Source organism: Electrophorus electricus, chromosome 1, assembly GCF_041902795.1.
Source record: "Electrophorus electricus isolate QZ-2024a chromosome 1, ASM4190279v1, whole genome shotgun sequence".
Lineage (NCBI taxonomy): Eukaryota > Metazoa > Chordata > Actinopteri > Gymnotiformes > Gymnotidae > Electrophorus > Electrophorus electricus.
This window is the reverse complement of record NC_137497.1, coordinates 17,987,704-18,008,532: the sequence shown is the minus strand read 5'-3', so window position 1 is coordinate 18,008,532 and position 20,829 is coordinate 17,987,704. Positions and strand designations below refer to the sequence as shown.

Below are 20,829 nucleotides of genomic sequence, written 5' to 3'. Positions count from 1 at the left end.
CTCATTGTATCACTCGGAATTTCACATCTTATTCAGTAACATTCCAATGCTTTTTCTTAATTGTGAAAGCCTATTAACTCCTTCCCCACCAGTAAGGCTGTTTCGTAATCAATGTTTTTCTGTCTGTAAATGTGTTTCTATACTGCCATCTTGTGGTCACTGATGGGCATTTCAATGTCCATGGTGCCGTTTGTGTAAAAATAAATAATCTATTATAGTCATGTGACATTAGTGATGGGCAGATCATCAATAACTGCCCCACTAATTTAAATGTGAATTTAAATATGTGTATTCAGAGTAAAACAAGCAGACTGTATGACCTCAGACTATCAGTGTTTTCATAACAGACCCACACAGCGGTAGTGAGAGATGACAAACAGGTAAAACCCAGTGAACACACATCAACACTTTACTCAGTCCTCTCCACATCACTCACACAGCACACTTCACCCAACACACATTCACTCCTCTCCACATCCCTCACACAGCACACTTCACCCAACACACTCACATTCACTCCTCTGTCTATTCCTGCACTGTGAACATAAACCATTGAACATGTTTGTGAACCTTCAGTAATCTGGAGTCTGTTGTCTAGAGTCAGGATGGACAACATTTCAAAACTACTGCTGGACATTCTAGAGGAGCTGAAGATAGAGGACCTAAAGACGTTCCAGTGGCATCTGACCAACAGTGTAGAAGATGACAAACGCATCCCAAAATCTCATCTGGAGAATACAGACAGACTTGACACTGTGGACAAGATGGTGCAGAAATATGACCCAGATGGAGCTGTGAAGATCACACTGATCACCCTGAAGATGATGAACCACAACCAACTGGCTGAGACCCTGAGAATCCAACACAGTGAAAATAAAGCAGGTGAAATCATGTTCACTTTTTAAACTCACTATTTCAGGATTTTATATGCTCATAGCATTTGGTTTTGTTTTGTTAGTGAACTCAATAGACAAAGAGTGAAGTTGAAAACAATGCTTAGTTAATTTACAAAGTAGAATGAGACAAAATTCAAAATAATCTGGTATATTAATAAACAAACATTGCAAACAATATGTTTTGAATAAGAAATGTTCATTAGCAACAATGAGAAAAGTGTCAGTCTCAGTTTAAACATGAGCAAATTACAAATGTAGTCCAATAATGATAAACAATGTGTTTGGCACCGACTGTATAACTTACAAAATGCATAATAACAAATGTGCAGTGTCTTTTCAAACATAGCAGTCACAACCAAAAAATGCACATAGGACTCACAGTTAATAAAGTAGGTTTTGTGTTTTATATGTTCTGCTCTTTACTCTGATGTCTTCTATCACAGGTGGAGACAAATTTGAATTGTCGACTGCTAAAACTCCAGCAGGTAAATTCAACCCAGTCACACCTTTAGGCATGAGATTATATTACAACTTTAAACAACATGAATATCACATATACTACTGCCATCATTCACATACATACATCACATACACTACTGTCATCATTCACATACTCACATCACATACACTACTGTCGTCATTCACATACATACGTCACATACACTACTGCCATCATTCACATACTCACATCACATACACTACTGTCGTCATTCACATACATACGTCACATACACTAATGTCATCATTCACATACTCACATCACATACGCTACTGTCGTCATTCACATACATACGTCACATACACTACTGCCATCATTCACATACACACATCACATACACTACTGTCGTCATTCATATACATCACATACACTACTGTCATCATTCATATACGTCACATACACTACTGCCATCATTCACATACACACATCACATACACTACTGCCATCATTCACATACATACATCACATACACTACTGTCATCATTCACATACTCACATCACATACACTACTGTCGTCATTCACATACTCACATCACATACACTACTGTCATCATTCACATACTCACATCACATACACTAATGTCATCATTCACATACTCACATCACATACACTACTGTCGTCATTCACATACATACGTCACATACACTACTGCCATCATTCACATACACACATCACATACACTACTGTCATCATTCACATACATACATCACATACACTACTGTCATCATTCACATACTCACATCACATACACTACTGTTGTCATTCACATACATACGTCACATACACTAATGTCATCATTCACATACTCACATCACATACACTACTGTCGTCATTCACATACATACGTCAAATACACTACTGTCGTCATTCACATACATACATCACATACACTACTGTCATCATTCACATACACACATCACATACACTACTGTCATCATTCATATACTCACATCACATACACTACTGTCGTCATTCATATACGTCACATACACTACTGTCATCATTCACATACTCACATCACATACACTACTGTCATCATTCACATACTCACATCACATACACTACTGTCATCATTCATATACATCACATACACTACTATCATCATTCACATACGCACACCACATACACTACTGTCATCATTCACATACACATGTCACATACATTACATACACTTCTGTCAGCCTGCAGTTATTAAACAGTCCCTCAGATACTGCACAACATTATAGTTCAGGAAATAATTAAATCTCAAAATTATTGCACAGCTTCAATGTTGTTACACCTGTTAATATAATCACATAGTCTAAAAGAATTGGAGTTTCCTAGATCTAGCTACTTAAATCTTTAATGAAGAAGGCACAAACTATTTTTTTTTAATAATTCTATTACATACCAGAACTGTGAAGGTTAAAGCACGATAGTAGTGAGAAATCTCTCCCCAGCCTAAACGCATCATGTTCATTTATGCTCTTTTCATAACAAATCTCATTCACGGGAGACAAACCAAATAATGGGGGGAGTCCTTCTCTAGTTGACATCCAGCACAGCAGAAACAATACAAACAATAAAGAACAAAATACCTCTTCATTAACACACTGAGCACTGGTAGACACGTCACCTCTACCTTAGTGTTTCAGCACCTCTTCATTAACACACTGAGCACTGGTAGACACGTCACCTCTACCTTAGTGTTTCAGTACCTCTTCATTAACACACTGAGCACTGGTAGACACATGACCTCTCCCTGAGTGTTTCAGCACCTCTTCATTAACACACTGAGCACTGGTAGACACATCACCTCACCCTGAGTGTTTCAGTACCTCTTCATTAACACACTGAGCACTGGTAGACACATCACCTCTCCCTTAGTGTTTCAGTACCTCTTCATTAACACACTGAGCACTGTTAAACACATCACCTCTCCCTGAGTGTTTCAGCACCTCTTCATTAACACACTGAGCACTGGTAGACACATTACCTCTCCTTTAGTGTTTCATTACCTCTTCATTAACACACTAAACACTGCTAGATACGTCACCTCTCCCTGAGTGTTTCAGTACCGCTTCATTAACACACTAAACACTGGTAGACACGTCACCTCTCCCTGAGTGTTTTAGCACCTCTTGATTAACACACTGAGCACTGGTAGACACATTACCTCTCCCTTAGTGTTTCAGTACCTCTTCATTAACACACTGAGCACTGGTAGACACATCACCTCTCCCTTAGTGTTTCAGTACCTCTTCATTAACACACTGAGCACTGGTAGACACATCACCTCTCCCTGAGTGTTTCAGTACCTCTTCATTAACACACTGAGCACTGGTGGACACATGACCTCTCCCTGAGTGTTTCAGTACCTCTTCATTAACACACTGAGCACTGGTAGACACATCACCTCTCCCTGAGTGTTTCAGTACCTCTTCATTAACACACTGAGCACTGGTAAACACATCACCTCTCCCTTAGTGTTTCAGCACCTCTTCATTAACACACTGAGCACTGGTAGACACATCACCTCCCCGTGAGTGTTTTGGCACCTCTTCATTAACACACTGAGCACTGGTAGACACATTACCTCTCCCTTAGTGTTTCAGCACCTCTTCATTAACACACTGAGCACTGGTAGACACATTACCTCTCCCTTAGTGTTTCATTACCTCTTCATTAACACACTAAACACTGCTAGACACGTCACCTCTCCCTGAGTGTTTCAGTACCGCTTCATTAACACACTAAACACTGCTAGACACGTCACCTCTCCCTGAGTGTTTTAGCACCTCTTCATTAACACACTGAGCACTGGTAGACACATCACCTCTCCCTTAGTGTTTCAGTACCGCTTCATTAACACACTGAGCACTGGTAGACAAATCACCTCTCCCTTAGTGTTTCAGTACCTCTTCATTAACACACTGAGCACTGGTAGACACATCACCTCTCCCTTAGTGTTTCAGTACCTCTTCATTAACACACTGAGCACTGGTAGACACATTACCTCTCCCTTAGTGTTTCATTACCTCTTCATTAACACACTAAACACTGCTAGACACATCACCTCTCCCTGAGTGTTTCAGTACCACTTCATTAACACACTGAGCACTGGTAAACACATCACCTCTCCGTGAGTGTTTTGGCACCTCTTCATTAACACACTGAGCACTGGTAGACTCAACACCTCTCCCTGAGTGTTTCAGCACCTCTTCATTAACACACTGAGCACTGGTAGACACGTCACCTCTACCTTAGTGTTTCAGTACCTCTTCATTAACACACTGAGCACTGGTAGACACATGACCTCTCCCTGAGTGTTTCAGCACCTCTTCATTAACACACTGAGCACTGGTAGACACATGACCTCTCCCTGAGTGTTTCAGCACCTCTTCATTAACACACTGAGCACTGGTAGACACATCACCTCACCCTGAGTGTTTCAGTACCTCTTCATTAACACACTGAGCACTGGTAGACACATCACCTCTCCCTGAGTGTTTCAGTACCTCTTCATTAACACACTGAGCACTGGTAAACACATCACCTCTCCCTGAGTGTTTCAGCACCTCTTCATTAACACACTGAGCACTGGTAGACACGCCACCTCTCCCTGAGTGTTTCAGCACCTCTTCATTAACACACTGAGCACTGGTAGACACATTACCTCTCCCTTAGTGTTTCAGTACCTCTTCATTAACACACTGAGCACTGTTAAACACATCACCTCTCCCTGAGTGTTTCAGCACCTCTTCATTAACACACTGAGCACTGGTAGACACATTACCTCTCCTTTAGTGTTTCATTACCTCTTCATTAACACACTAAACACTGCTAGATACGTCACCTCTCCCTGAGTGTTTCAGTACCGCTTCATTAACACACTGAGCACTGGTAGACACGTCACCTCTACCTTAGTGTTTCAGTACCTCGTCATTAACACACTGAGCACTGGTAGACACATGACCTCTCCCTGAGTGTTTCAGCACCTCTTCATTAACACACTGAGCACTGGTAGACACATGACCTCTCCCTGAGTGTTTCAACACCTCTTCATTAACACACTGAGCACTGGTAGACACATCACCTCACCCTGAGTGTTTCAGTACCTCTTCATTAACACACTGAGCACTGGTAGACACATCACCTCTCCCTGAGTGTTTCAGTACCTCTTCATTAACACACTGAGCACTGGTAAACACATCACCTCTCCCTGAGTGTTTCAGCACCTCTTCATTAACACACTGAGCACTGGTAGACACATTACCTCTCCTTTAGTGTTTCATTACCTCTTCATTAACACACTAAACACTGCTAGATACGTCACCTCTCCCTGAGTGTTTCAGTACCGCTTCATTAACACACTAAACACTGGTAGACACGTCACCTCTCCCTGAGTGTTTTAGCACCTCTTCATTAACACACTGAGCACTGGTAGACACATTACCTCTCCCTTAGTGTTTCAGTACCTCTTCATTAACACACTGAGCACTGGTAGACACATCACCTCTCCCTTAGTGTTTCAGTACCTCTTCATTAACACACTGAGCACTGGTAGACACATCACCTCTCCCTGAGTGTTTCAGTACCTCTTCATTAACACACTGAGCACTGGTGGACACATGACCTCTCCCTGAGTGTTTCAGTACCTCTTCATTAACACACTGAGCACTGGTAGACACATCACCTCTCCCTGAGTGTTTCAGTACCTCTTCATTAACACACTGAGCACTGGTAAACACATCACCTCTCCCTTAGTGTTTCAGCACCTCTTCATTAACACACTGAGCACTGGTAGACACGCCACCTCTCCCTGAGTGTTTCAGCACCTCTTCATTAACACACTGAGCACTGGTAGACACATCACCTCCCCGTGAGTGTTTTGGCACCTCTTCATTAACACACTGAGCACTGGTAGACACATTACCTCTCCCTTAGTGTTTCAGCACCTCTTCATTAACACACTGAGCACTGGTAGACACATTACCTCTCCCTTAGTGTTTCATTACCTCTTCATTAACACACTAAACACTGCTAGACACGTCACCTCTCCCTGAGTGTTTCAGTACCGCTTCATTAACACACTAAACACTGGTAGACACGTCACCTCTCCCTGAGTGTTTTAGCACCTCTTCATTAACACACTGAGCACTGGTAGACACATCACCTCTCCCTTAGTGTTTCAGTACCTCTTCATTAACACACTGAGCACTGGTAGACACATCACCTCACCCTGAGTGTTTCAGTACCTCTTCATTAACACACTGAGCACTGGTAGACACATCACCTCACCCTGAGTGTTTCAGTACCTCTTCATTAACACACTGAGCACTGTTAAACACATCACCTCTCCCTGAGTGTTTCAGCACCTCTTCATTAACACACTGAGCACTGGTAGACACATTACCTCTCCTTTAGTGTTTCATTACCTCTTCATTAACACACTAAACACTGCTAGATACGTCACCTCTCCCTGAGTGTTTCAGTACCGCTTCATTAACACACTAAACACTGGTAGACACGTCACCTCTCCCTGAGTGTTTTAGCACCTCTTCATTAACACACTGAGCACTGGTAGACACATTACCTCTCCCTTAGTGTTTCAGTACCTCTTCATTAACACACTGAGCACTGGTAGACACATCACCTCTCCCTTAGTGTTTCAGTACCTCTTCATTAACACACTGAGCACTGGTAGACACATCACCTCTCCCTGAGTGTTTCAGTACCTCTTCATTAACACACTGAGCACTGTTGGACACATGACCTCTCCCTGAGTGTTTCAGTACCTCTTCATTAACACACTGAGCACTGATAGACACATCACCTCTCCCTGAGTGTTTCAGTACCTCTTCATTAACACACTGAGCACTGGTAAACACATCACCTCTCCCTTAGTGTTTCAGCACCTCTTCATTAACACACTGAGCACTGGTAGACACATCACCTCTCCTTGAGTGTTTTGGCACCTCTTCATTAACACACTGAGCACTGGTAGACACATCACCTCTCCCTTAGTGTTTCAGTACCTCTTCATTAACACACTGAGCACTGGTAGACACATTACCTCTCCCTTAGTGTTTCATTACCTCTTCATTAACACACTAAACACTACTAGACACATCACCTCTCCCTGAGTGTTTCAGTACCACTTCTTTAACACACTGAGCACTGGTAAACACATCACCTCTCCGTGAGTGTTTCAGTACCTCTTCATTAACACACTGAGCACTGGTAGACACATTACCTCTCCCTTAGTGTTTCATTACCTCTTCATTAACACACTAAACACTACTAGACACATCACCTCTCCCTGAGTGTTTCAGTACCACTTCTTTAACACACTGAGCACTGGTAAACACATCACCTCTCCGTGAGTGTTTTGGCACCTCTTCATTAACACACTGAGCACTGGTAGACACATTACCTCTCCTTTAGTGTTTCATTACCTCTTCATTAACACACTAAACACTGCTAGATACGTCACCTCTCCCTGAGTGTTTCAGTACCGCTTCATTAACACACTGAGCACTGGTAGACACATCACCTCTCCCTGAGTGTTTCAGTACCTCTTCATTAACACACTGAGCACTGGTAAACACATCACCTCTCCCTTAGTGTTTCAGCACCTCTTCATTAACACACTGAGCACTGGTAGACACGCCACCTCTCCCTGAGTGTTTCAGCACCTCTTCATTAACACACTGAGCACTGGTAGACACATCACCTCACCCTGAGTGTTTCAGTACCTCTTCATTAACACACTGAGCACTGGTAGACACATCACCTCTCCCTGAGTGTTTCAGTACCTCTTCATTAACACACTGAGCACTGGTAGACACATCACCTCACCCTGAGTGTTTCAGTACCTCTTCATTAACACACTGAGCACTGGTAAACACATCACCTCTCCCTGAGTGTTTCAGCACCTCTTCATTAACACACTGAGCACTGGTAGACACATTACCTCTCCCTTAGTGTTTCAGTACCTCTTCATTAACACACTGAGCACTGTTAAACACATCACCTCTCCCTGAGTGTTTCAGCACCTCTTCATTAACACACTAAACACTGCTAGACACGTCACCTCTCCCTGAGTGTTTCAGTACCGCTTCATTAACTCACTAAACACTGCTAGACACGTCACCTCTCCCTGAGTGTTTTAGCACCTCTTCATTAACACACTGAGCACTGGTAGACACATCACCTCTCCCTTAGTGTTTCAGTACCTCTTCATTAACACACTGAGCACTGTTAGACACATCACCTCACCCTGAGTGTTTCAGTACCTCTTCATTAACATACTGAGCACTGGTAGACACATCACCTCTCCCTGAGTGTTTCAGTACCTCTTTATTAACACACTGAGCACTGGTAAACACATCACCTCTCCCTGAGTGTTTCAGCACCTCTTCATTAACACACTGAGCACTGGTAGACACATTACCTCTCCCTTAGTGTTTCAGTACCTCTTCATTAACACACTGAGCACTGTTAAACACATCACCTCTCCCTGAGTGTTTCAGCACCTCTTCATTAACACACTGAGCACTGGTAGACACATTACCTCTCCTTTAGTGTTTCATTACCTCTTCATTAACACACTAAACACTGCTAGATACGTCACCTCTCCCTGAGTGTTTCAGTACCGCTTCATTAACACACTAAACACTGGTAGACACGTCACCTCTCCCTGAGTGTTTTAGCACCTCTTCATTAACACACTGAGCACTGGTAGACACATCACCTCTCCCTGAGTGTTTCAGTACCTCTTCATTAACACACTGAGCACTGGTGGACACATGACCTCTCCCTGAGTGTTTCAGTACCTCTTCATTAACACACTGAGCACTGATAGACACATCACCTCTCCCTGAGTGTTTCAGTACCTCTTCATTAACACACTGAGCACTGGTAAACACATCACCTCTCCCTTAGTGTTTCAGCACCTCTTCATTAACACACTGAGCACTGGTAGACACGCCACCTCTCCCTGAGTGTTTCAGCACCTCTTCATTAACACACTGAGCACTGGTAGACACATCACCTCTCCGTGAGTGTTTTGGCACCTCTTCATTAACACACTGAGCACTGGTAGACACATTACCTCTCCCTGAGTGTTTCAGCACCTCTTCATTAACACACTGAGCACTGGTAGACACATTACCTCTCCCTTAGTGTTTCATTACCTCTTCATTAACACACTAAACACTACTAGACACGTCACCTCTCCCTGAGTGTTTTAGCACCTCTTCATTAACACACTGAGCACTGGTAGACACATTACCTCTCCCTGAGTGTTTCAGCACCTCTTCATTAACACACTGAGCACTGGTAGACACATCACCTCTCCCTGAGTGTTTTAGTACCTCTTCATTAACACACTGAGCTCTGGTAGACACATGACCTCTCCCTGAGTGTTTCAGTACCTCTTCATTAACACACTGAGCACTGGTAGACACATCACCTCTCCCTGAGTGTTTCAGTACCTCTTCATTAACACACTGAGCACTGGTAAACACATCACCTCTCCCTGAGTGTTTCAGCACCTCTTCATTAACACACTGAGCACTGGTAGACACGTCACCTCTCCCTTAGTGTTTCAGTACCTCTTCATTAACACACTGAACACTGGTAGACATATATAACCTGTTACAGCTCAGCATACATAAGACAGTTAGTGCATAGGTAAAGCCTTGCACACACTCTGTGATTATGAACTAATGGAGGTAGCACTGACCAAAAAGAGAAGGCAAAGCAAAGCTGCAGAAAGTAAGAACTAAGATCCAGCTTGGTTCAGTTAAAGACTCATTGAGCCATTACAGACTGTTCCGTCTCATAACAATAATCAAAACTTTGACTCTCATTTGGAGTCTTTTTGATGTCTCCTTATTTGGTAGTACTACTGATAGTTATTCTACTCTACAGTGGTAAACAAACTTCAGAGAGAACATGATATAAAGTTAACATTTTGAAGCTACACTAAACAGGCACTTTCCTTATTCACAGGTTATATGAATCACAACTTTTTCTTCCCACTTTTTAACAGGTGGAGGAAAACATGATCTCATTAGTAGGAGAATGAAAATAAAATATAAGGAAAAATTTGAGAAGTTGTATGAGGAGGCTACAATAGAATGTGATCGTGTGCCTATAAAAGACACTTACACTGAAGTTTACATGATCAAAGGATGCACAGGAGGAGTGAATACAAAGCATGAAGTGAGACAGGTGGAGGACTTTTACCCCAAAACAGAAGAAACACCAATCACACTCAGTGACCTCTTCAAAGTGCAGTCTACTGAAAACAAGCATGGTACTAAAGTCCTGACATTGGGAATAGCTGGAGTGGGAAAAACAGTCTCTGTGCACAAGTTCATTCTTGACTGGGCTGAAGAGAAGTGCAACCAGGACATAGATTTCATCATGTACCTCCCATTTCGAGAGCTGAACTTGATAAAGGATGAAAAGTACAGCCTCTTAAAACTACTTCTTTACTTCCATCAAGAACTCCATTCTGGAGATGAAAAGGAGATATTAAATGAAAAATATCGGCTGCTTTTCATACTGGATGGACTGGATGAAAGTAGAATTCCTCTAGATCTTCATCAGAAGAAGGTATCTAATGTGAATGAAAAGACTACTCTTGATAAACTAATAACAAACCTCATAAATGGAGAACTGCTTCCTTCTGCTCTCCTCTGGATCACTTCACGACCTGCAGCAGTCAGTAAGATAAATGACCAATACTTTAACCCTGTTACAGAAATCCGTGGATTCAATGACCCACAGAAGGAGGAGTACTTCAGGAAGAGAATCAGAGATGAAGATCAAGCCACCACAATTCTCTCACACATTAAGACTGCAAGAAGCCTTCATATCTTGTGTCACATACCCGTCTTCTGCAGGATCGCAGCCACCGTGCTTCAGAAAATGCTGAAGGATGGTAAAGACATGAAAAATGCTCCCAAAACTCTGACAGAAGTGTATCTACGTTTCCTGATGTTTCTCACAGAGCAAATGACTGAGAAATACAGCACAAAGCAAAGCACTGACAATACAGTTCCATCCGAGACAAAAAGAGCAGAGGTGCTGGGTATCATGAAGCTTGGCAAGTTAGCTTTTCTTCAGCTCCAAAAAGGACGGCTGCTGTTCTATGAGAAAGATCTGAAAAAATGTGGCATTGATTTCCAAGAGGCTTTAGTGTACTCTGGAATTTGTACACAAATTTTTAAACAGGAGGGGAAGATCTTCAGCTTTGTGCATTTAAGCTTCCAGGAGTTTCTTGCTGCTGTATTTGTGTTCCTAACATTCAGGGATGAAGGCAACCCACTCCTTAAAACCCCACTGGAGAAAATGAAATGGAAGTTAAAACACAGACTGTGTGATCTGCTCAAGACAGCAGTAGATAAAGCCATGAGGAGTGAAAATGGACACCTGGACCTTTTCCTCCGTTTCCTCTTCGGCCTCTCACTGCAGTCCAATCAGAGGCTCCTGAGGAGTCTACACCCAGAACTGGACATCAAAGAAGAGAGTTTAGAGGAGACTGTGAACTACATCAAGAAAACCATCAAGAGAACAAAATCCTTTGAAGAGACTATCAATCTATTCCACTGCTTGAGTGAAATGAAAGACAACTCTCTGATAAGTGAAATACAGACCTCCCTGAACTCAGGGGACCTCTCAACACAGACACTCTCATCTGTACAGCGTTCAGCTCTGGTGTTTGTGCTGCTGATGTCAGAGGAGATTCAAGAGAAATTTGAGCTGAAGAAATTCAGGCCATCAGATAAAGGACTGAGGGAATTATTTCCAGTGTTGAAAAACACCAGGCGAGCTCTGTAAGTATCTTTTGGATTAATCATTTTAATTTTTAAAGGTTTTTATTACTGAAGCTCCTTCTGTAACTAATCAAATTATGTGAATGTATTTCTCAGTCAGAACAAACTGAACAATAGTTTTCATTTCCAGTGGTAAAAGGTTGTACTGTAAGTATATTTTGAATGGTAAACTTTGGGGAATGGCTTTTCTGACAGCAACAACATTAAAGAACAGACAAGCCTTTATCTTAAGAGCAGACCAGTGCATTCCAAAATGACTGCAGTGTCTTCTTACCAGTTGGAATGCAACACATGACTGTCATTCTGTAATTGAAATGTCCCACTGGTCTTGCTGGCAAACACTCAGAAAGCCACACTGAGTCAAGACACAGGAGTGTTCAGCAAGGAGCTCTGTATTTGTTTTAACAGAGACAGAGAATATATATACATTATGTGTGTGTGTGTGTGTGTGTGTGTGTGTGTGTGTGTGTGTGTGTGTGTGTGCGTGTGTGTGTGTGTGTGTCCAGGGATGGTTGGTGCTCTGTGTGTATGTATGTCCAGTGATGGTTGGTGCTCTGTGTGTGTGTGTGTGTGTGTGTGTGTGTGTGTGTGTGTGTGTGTTCAATGATGGTTGGTGCTCTGTGCATGTATGTCCAGTGATGGGTGGTGCTCTGCGTGTGTATGTATGTCCAGTGATGGGTGGTGCTCTGTATGTATGTATGTATGTATGTCCAGTGATGGTTGGTGCTCGGTATGTATGTCCAGTGATGGTTGGTGCTCTGTGTGTATGTATGTCCAGTGATGGTTGGTGCTCTGTATGTATGTATGTGTGTATGTATGTCCAGTGATGGGTGGTGCTCTGTGTGTGTATGTATGTATGTATGTCCAGTGATGGGTGGTGCTCTGTGTGTGTGTGTATGTATGTCCAGTGATGGGTGGTGCTCTGTATGTATGTGTGTGTGTATGTATGTGTGTATGTATGTCCAGTGATGGTTGGTGCTCTGTATGTATGTATGTGTGTGTGTATGTCCAGTGATGGGTGGTGCTCTGTCCTGTCTTAACCTCCTCCCCTTCCCCTGCACCCAGTGCAGTAACCCAGGGGTCTGTGGTTCTGATAGAGTAGCTGTGTGTAAACTGGCTGCTGCTTCTTTTTCAGCTTTCCTTTTTCAGGGAACACAGATGAGGGAACAACACTGTGTGTGTTGAAGTCACCACACTAGAGTGGGACAAGAAACTGAGCATGTACTTAAATGTACTGTAGGTTATGAGATCAAAGAATTTATGAGACAGGTGAGATGGGACAGGTGATATGGGACAGGTGATATGGGACAGGTGAGATGGGACAGGTGAGATGGGGCAGGTGAGATAAGACAGGTGAGATGGGGCAGGTAAGATGGGGCAGATGAGATGGGACAGGTGAGATGGGGCAGGTGAGATAAGACAGGTGAGATAATACAGGTGAGATGGGGCAGGTGAGATGGGGCAGGTGAGATAAGACAGGTGAGATAAGACAGGTGAGATGGGGCAGGTAAGATGGGGCAGATGAGATGGGACAGGTGAGATGGGGCAGGTGAGATAAGACAGGTGAGATAAGACAGGTGAGATAATACAGGTGAGATGGGGCAGGTGAGATGGGGCAGGTGAGATAAGACAGGTGAGATGGGGCAGGTGAGATGGGGCAGGTGTCTGGAGTTCTTTATTGTGAAAAAACTAAATGTATCAGACAAATAAACTCTAGTAACAGCCTAGCAGCACATGTAGCTTAAAGTAAAAACAAAAAACACTGCAAACAACACACCAGTGGTAAAAATTTTGAATTTATTTCACCAAGTACAAGTCTATTTATCATTCCAGTCACCATGTAGTAGTAAAGTTTAGTATTTACTTACCCAGTACAAGTTTATTTATCAGTCCAAACACCATGTAGTAGTAAAGTTTAGCCTGAAATGAGGTGAGGAATTGCTGAAGTACAGAAGAATTATTATTAGATAAAGCATAAAGAAACACTAACCAGGTAGAGAATTATCAATGTAAAGAACCAGACTAACCAAGATTGCAAAAGATAAGGCAATGAACAACACGAACCAAACATACCAAATGACCCAAGCATAACATTGAACACAGCAGAGCAGCAGTAACAGAGAGACAGTACACAGCACACAGCAGAGCAGCAGTAACAGAGAGACAGCACACAGCACACAGCAGAGCAGCAGTAACAGAGAGACAGCACACAACACACAGCAGCGCAGCAGTAACAGAGAGACAGTACACAGCACACAACAGAGCAGCAGTAACAGATACAGTACACAGCACACAGCAGAGCAGCAGTAACAGAGAGACAGCACACAGCACACAGCAGAGCAGCAGTAACAGAGAGACAGCACACAACACACAGCAGCGCAGCAGTAACAGAGAGACAGTACACAGCACACAGCAGAGCAGCAGTAACAGATACAGTACACAGCACACAGCAGACCAGCAGTAACAGAAAGACAACACACAACAGAGCAGCAGTAACAGAGAGACAGTACACAGCACACAGCAGAGCAGCAGTAACAGAGAGACAGTACACAGCAGAGCAGAATGTGTGGTGGAGTTTCTGACCTACTGAAGGCCATAATCATCTGTTCCTCATGTCTGTCATTACAAAAATCTTTAACCCTTTTCGCTGCCTCCCATAATCAATGTTAGTGGTTCAAACGATTTCCACAGTAAGTGCTCCAATCCAACTGTTGCTCTTCCAGGCACTTGGCTAGACAATAATAAATTAAGCACTTCAGCCAACAGATTCTTTTCCAAATCCTCCTTACTCTTTCCCTTAAGCTAAGATGAGGAAATGCAGCCTCAGCTTCATCTAAATTAAAACAGTCAGCTGATACAATTTAAGATTTATTGACTCTAGCCACTGCCAACGCTCCACACCTGCAGAGTTTCTATATATTTTCTCAAGTCAAAAATGTGTTCGTGCTCCCTGCATCTCACTTAACAAATCACTATCCATATGATTATTTTCTAATTTGCTTCGCTGAATTCCATCAATTATTAATATGTTGACTTAACCATAACTTATTTGAGTAAATTAAAAATTTACACTATTCCAAAATTCTATTAATCGCCACTCACATTGTTTATATTCTTATCCTGTAATACTTTAATCCCACCTTCTCCTACTGCTACAATTTTAATGTGTCTGTAATATGTACACTCTCTACTGCTGTAACTGTCACCGGTTTTATATACTGTACCTCCATCCGTTACTTTATTGTATTTATTACTAAAACCTCATTAATATATTTTGCGTGTATGCATTTTATAATTAGATGATATTAATCACGTTTAAACAGATCTGTCTGCGTATCCATTCACTTCCTTTAGTGATTAAAATGAGTGACCTCCGCCCTATACAACCATACCACAATAATCTTAATTATAACCTGAAAAAAAACTGTTATGCTGGTATGTCGTATATTTGTACGTTATTGTTGGTAATCAATTAACTTGCGATAGGCACATCAAGACAAACCGTTTTTACAGACAAAACATTGAACATTTATCTCTTAGTGCTGTTTTAGCTCTACTATTATTCTTTCTTCTCTTTTATTCTTTCTTTTATTCCATCTTCTTCTTTATTCTTTTTCTTCTCTGCACATTTTCTTTACTTTACTCATTGTGGCCACATGTAAACAAAAACAACTGGTACATACAACATTTAACTTTTATCTCTTCAGCACTTTTTTTCTCACCATTTTCTGTTTACAGAAAGATTTTTATGAAATCATTTTCATTTTCACTGGCTGGTTTTCTAACTATTACTCTTTTTGCTATTTTTATATTTTATCATTCAATTCTCACTCTATGGACACTCTCAGTCAATTCTCAGTCTGCACTTTTAAGACGCCCAAGACCTACCACAAAACTCTGTGGACAAGGTCTTAATACCACCTATGCAGAATGTTTCAAACAGGACTTCTGCTTACCTATAACGGTGCACGTGTGTGGATTCAGACCCTGGTCAAAGAACAACGCAGCTCTGGGTCATCTATCAGCTGGTGCTGATAACCCTACTGCTGACAGTGTGGGTGCGTTTGAAGAGAATAGCCGGTCCTGTCTTTATTCTGAGCTCAATATTACAAACGAGGCATAGTCCAGAATATGTCTAACAGTCACACACAACACATATTTTTATACAGTTTTCAGAAGTGATTATGTAATCACCCCACCTTCTTTACATACAAGTGTTTGACATCTCCACCACTATGTTCAAACATATATTATTCAATATATGCAAATTGCGATTCATCATTATGCAAGTTAAACTTGACACCATTATATCCCATTGGAAGATTTTTTTTAAACAAAAATGATCTCAACTCACACCACCAAACATCTGCAAGATGATGTGGCAGGTCAGTATCACTCTGCCCTTGTGGTAAGATAATGAACCTTACTTAGCCACAGAACTCTCAAAGAGGCTTTCAAGTCTTTTAAAAACAGAGATCTTTTTCAACACTAATGAAGTTATTTCTCCTGGGAACAGTTCAGAGTAATCTGCCTTAGACTTGTACAGAAGCCTGTATCAGAGCCTCAGTTCTGCACTTAGAGTCCCAAAAGGTCTCTGACCTTAAGATACCCCAGAAACATTATTCATGCTTTCAGACAGTCTTGCACCTCACTGCACCTCACTGCTACAGAGAGCTTTAAAGCCTATTATAATTATATCACAGATCACCTCATGAAAATACAGAATAACGATTGGCCTTTACCCCAACACATTTTATTACCTTATTTTTGTATAACCAGAGCTCTGTAGTTTACATACTGAAGCTGAGAGTCTCCTGTGATGTTTATCACTAATGATTAATGATAAATGTAACTGTGAGAAGTGTAGATAATTCACTAATGATTAATCTGTACTTCTCATAGATACATTTATCAGTAATGATTAATCTAAACATGCTGCACTCAACACAAGCAACAAATGACTGAAGTCATGGTGAAATACAAATACTAGATAGCTAGTAGACACTTAGCTTTGGTTAGTTGTCTGCATCAACAAGTTTTGAATGGTCGAGTAGTCTCCTGTGACTTGTAGACATTGTTGATATCAGAATTGTATGCAGTTACAGAAAATGAATAAACAGTAGGACAATAGTAAAGATTGGAATGCCTAAACTGTTATTCATGTGAAGGAATTTCAAAAACAGGAAATGGCATCACACAGGTGATGCCACCATCATGACAGCTCTTCCATCAAGTAGCACCATTCTGTTTGAAGAGAAATACATGGACTTCATTCATGACCTGTGTCTCATATTTTGTGCATGTGCACACACACACACACACACACACACACACACACACACACACACACACACACACACACACACACACACACACAATTAGTAATATCTTTTCATTATCATAAACTCCTTTTGTGTTGTCTGTAGATCCTCTGATTGAACTGCATTTTGTACTCTATGTATTTCTTTGCAGACTATCTGGCTGTAATCTCACTGAAGGGTCTTGCAAATCTCTCACAACAGTTCTACAAACAGAAAATACATTGAGAGAGCTGGAGATGAATAATAATGACCTGCAGAATTCAGGAGTGGAGCAGCTCTGTGCTGGACTGAAGAGTTCACACTGTAAACTGGACATTCTCAGGTGAGTTTCTGTTAATTTATTCTTAAATGGAACCATTATGGTGCACAATTTATCAAATGTGATTCTCCTCTTCTTTAAAGAAATTACAAAACTGCCTTGTAGTGCAACATTAACAGAGTTAAAATAAGGTACTGCGGGACAAAGATATATAGATCCAGACAAAACATTTCTGGTGAAACTAGCTGCATTTCATTAAATGAACACACTGTGGCCACAAAGAATTACGTTTTACTGCATGATCAGGTTTACACAACTAGTAGTAAAAAATAAAGAAATAATAGTAATAAAAATAATAATAATAATAATAATAATAATAATAATAATAATAAGGAGAAGAAGAAGAGAAGAATAATATTATTATTATCATCTTTATTATTGTTATATTGTTATGTTGTTATTGTTATGCTGTTAGGCAGGCAGTATGGTGGCTTGGTGGTCAGTTCATTTACCAATCAGCATTAGGGTCTTGGGTTTGAGTCCCTCCCTCCGTGAAGTTTCTCTCAGCACTAGGGTCTTGGGTTCCAGTCCTTATCTGTGCAGGTTTCCTTCAGGATCTCTAGTTTCCTCTCACAGTCCATAAACACGGAAGTTAGGTTGATTGGATATTCTAAATTGTCCTCTTTGAATGTATGTTTGTATAGTGATGGGTGGTGCTCTGTGTGTGTATATCCTCTGATGGCAGGTGTTCTTTGTGCATGTATGTCCAGTGATGGTTGGTGCATATATTGAATAATGTATGTTTGAACATAGCGATGAAGATGTTGTGTGTGATTGTTACATATTCTCTGGACTATGCCACATTTGTATGTGATGTAATAAATACTGGACCAGCTGTTCTCTTCCATTAATTTTTGAGTCTCCATCTTTATTTTCTATTTAAAGTGTACTTCATAAATTTGTTAGAATGTGGGAAAAATCTAGGAACCACACTAGCTAGCTAATCAATGTTACCAAAACTAAGTCCAGGTGACTAGCAACCGCTGTTGGATCTCCACAGGAAATTCTAGTCAGACTGATTCATCTGACACTGTTCATCTCAAAATGTTTCACTCGATTTATAAATGTGTAACTTTCTACATATTTTTGTATATGGTCTGCAGTCCTCTCAGAAATCAGTTTATTAGCTCCAGCTTTATCTAGCTAGCTACATATGACCATTACAGGGAAGTAACCGTTCACTAACTCTGCTCTCACTAGCAAGAATTGTTTGTAGAAAGTGCCCAAGTTAACTAGATATATTTTTTTTCTGTCAGATTTTTTGTCAATTTCTTTTCCACTTATTATTCAGTGTTCTTATGTCTCTCTTCAAAATTAATCTGGAAGCATCTGTTCCTCAATGACAGTATTTAAACATAATATTTATTTATGATTTATTCAAACTGATTTCATTTTTGTACATCCTCACTGCAAATTTGATTTTAAATTACATTGGAAGTTGTATTAAAAAGTCTTACATCTGAATTGGGGGTGCCTGCAGACACCCTATCATATCATGCTCTGTGTGTGTGGGGGGGGCGGGGTGTATTTGTGTTCACATCCAAGATTTTGTGTCAGGTAGATCGAAAAGTTGATTAATTATCTGAGAATTTGATTTGCCTATTAAAAGAATTGGCATCTAGTTCCCCATAAACATTTAGTATAACTATCTGTGATTCTAGTTATTTGGTAGCTTTAGTTTAGCTAAATAAATGTTTAGATAAAAGTCTTATGAGTAAATGGTGTATCTTCAGCCATTAGTCACTTCAATTAAACCTTCTGAAAGATTATGTGGATAATAACATAGTAATCAGGGATTAGCCACCGTGGCTAATGTTGATTCCTTCATATGTATTTGAATCCGTTTGATACAGAATAAGGAGGATGTTGTTAATAGTACTGCTAGCTAATGAGATACCTACAGCCTAATAGTATATAGTCCAGTGTGCATATATATGTATATATATATATATATATATATATATATATATATATATATATATATATATATATATATATATATATATATATATTTTAGTTTCACATTCAATGAGAAAGTGCAGAACACTTCATCCTTCCTAACACACTGACCTGTTTGTCAGTGTTCCATAGATAGTTAAAGTTGGGGTGGACCATCAATACTTATAGTTGGGGTGGACCATCTCAAATTTTGTAAAGTATATTTGATGTATTTGGTTGAATGTTTCACATTCATTGAGAAAGTGTAGCTCTGTCTCTACAGTGTCTTTGTTATACTGATGTCTTATATTGGCTGGTCTGGACCGCCAGGCTGTGTTAACTGAGTCTGGACTTTCTCAGCGTGGTTCTGTGTTTAATATCAGTCACTTTGAGCAGGTTGTCTGCTACAATGTTCTGTTTCATAGCCAGTTAATACTGCATTTTACTTTGTACTTGGGTTTGTGTGTTCCAGTGGGTGATGTAGTTTTTTTTTTGAAGTGATATCATTTGTATTTCAGTGATTTTTCTAATTTCAGAGGAATTATGAGTTTTGACAGATCTGATTTGTACCAGATAGTGATTCCACCTGAATCTCCCTCTCTTTTAATGTCAGGGAGTGTAACAGCAGGGAGGAGGATTTCCTTGTAGTTTAAAGGACAGTGAGTCACCGAATCAGATTTACATCAGATTTACATCAGGTTTCATGGAGATTTATAATGTCTTTATCTTTTGTGTTATTTGTGAATTCAGTGTTTATACTTTTGCACCCAAACATGGATGATTTTATGCCTTGAATGTTCCATAGAGAGACAGATAATGGTTTCATTATTTAAATGAAGTATGAAAGGAAAAACACAAATACAAACAGATTCAAAGTGAGATAAACCTGTAAAAGTGAAGGAATATGTTGAAATTATATGTATAAATATGTACAATTCATGTATATAAACATACATATTAAAATGGTGTAATGACTAACCTATAAACAGTGATATTTATTTATTTATTTTTATTTATTAATTCATT

The 20,829-nt window shown here is 40.5% G+C and overlaps 2 protein-coding genes across 2 annotated transcripts in view; one reads left to right on the top strand and one right to left on the bottom strand.

Annotated features, from left to right (window-relative positions):
- Positions 1 to 20,829, bottom strand: part of LOC113568987 (STING ER exit protein-like) — a 222,034-nt gene that overhangs the window by 124,727 nt on the left and 76,478 nt on the right. The gene's annotated exons all lie outside the window — the stretch shown is intronic.
- On the top strand, positions 606 to 17,893 carry LOC145651260 (NACHT, LRR and PYD domains-containing protein 3-like). Its single transcript, XM_081697071.1, has 4 exons — positions 606 to 882; positions 1,340 to 1,381; positions 10,434 to 12,225; positions 17,698 to 17,893. The coding sequence occupies exons 1-4, from the start codon at positions 606 to 608 to the stop codon at positions 17,870 to 17,872; spliced, it is 2,286 nt and encodes a 761-aa protein (XP_081553197.1). The 3' UTR covers positions 17,873 to 17,893.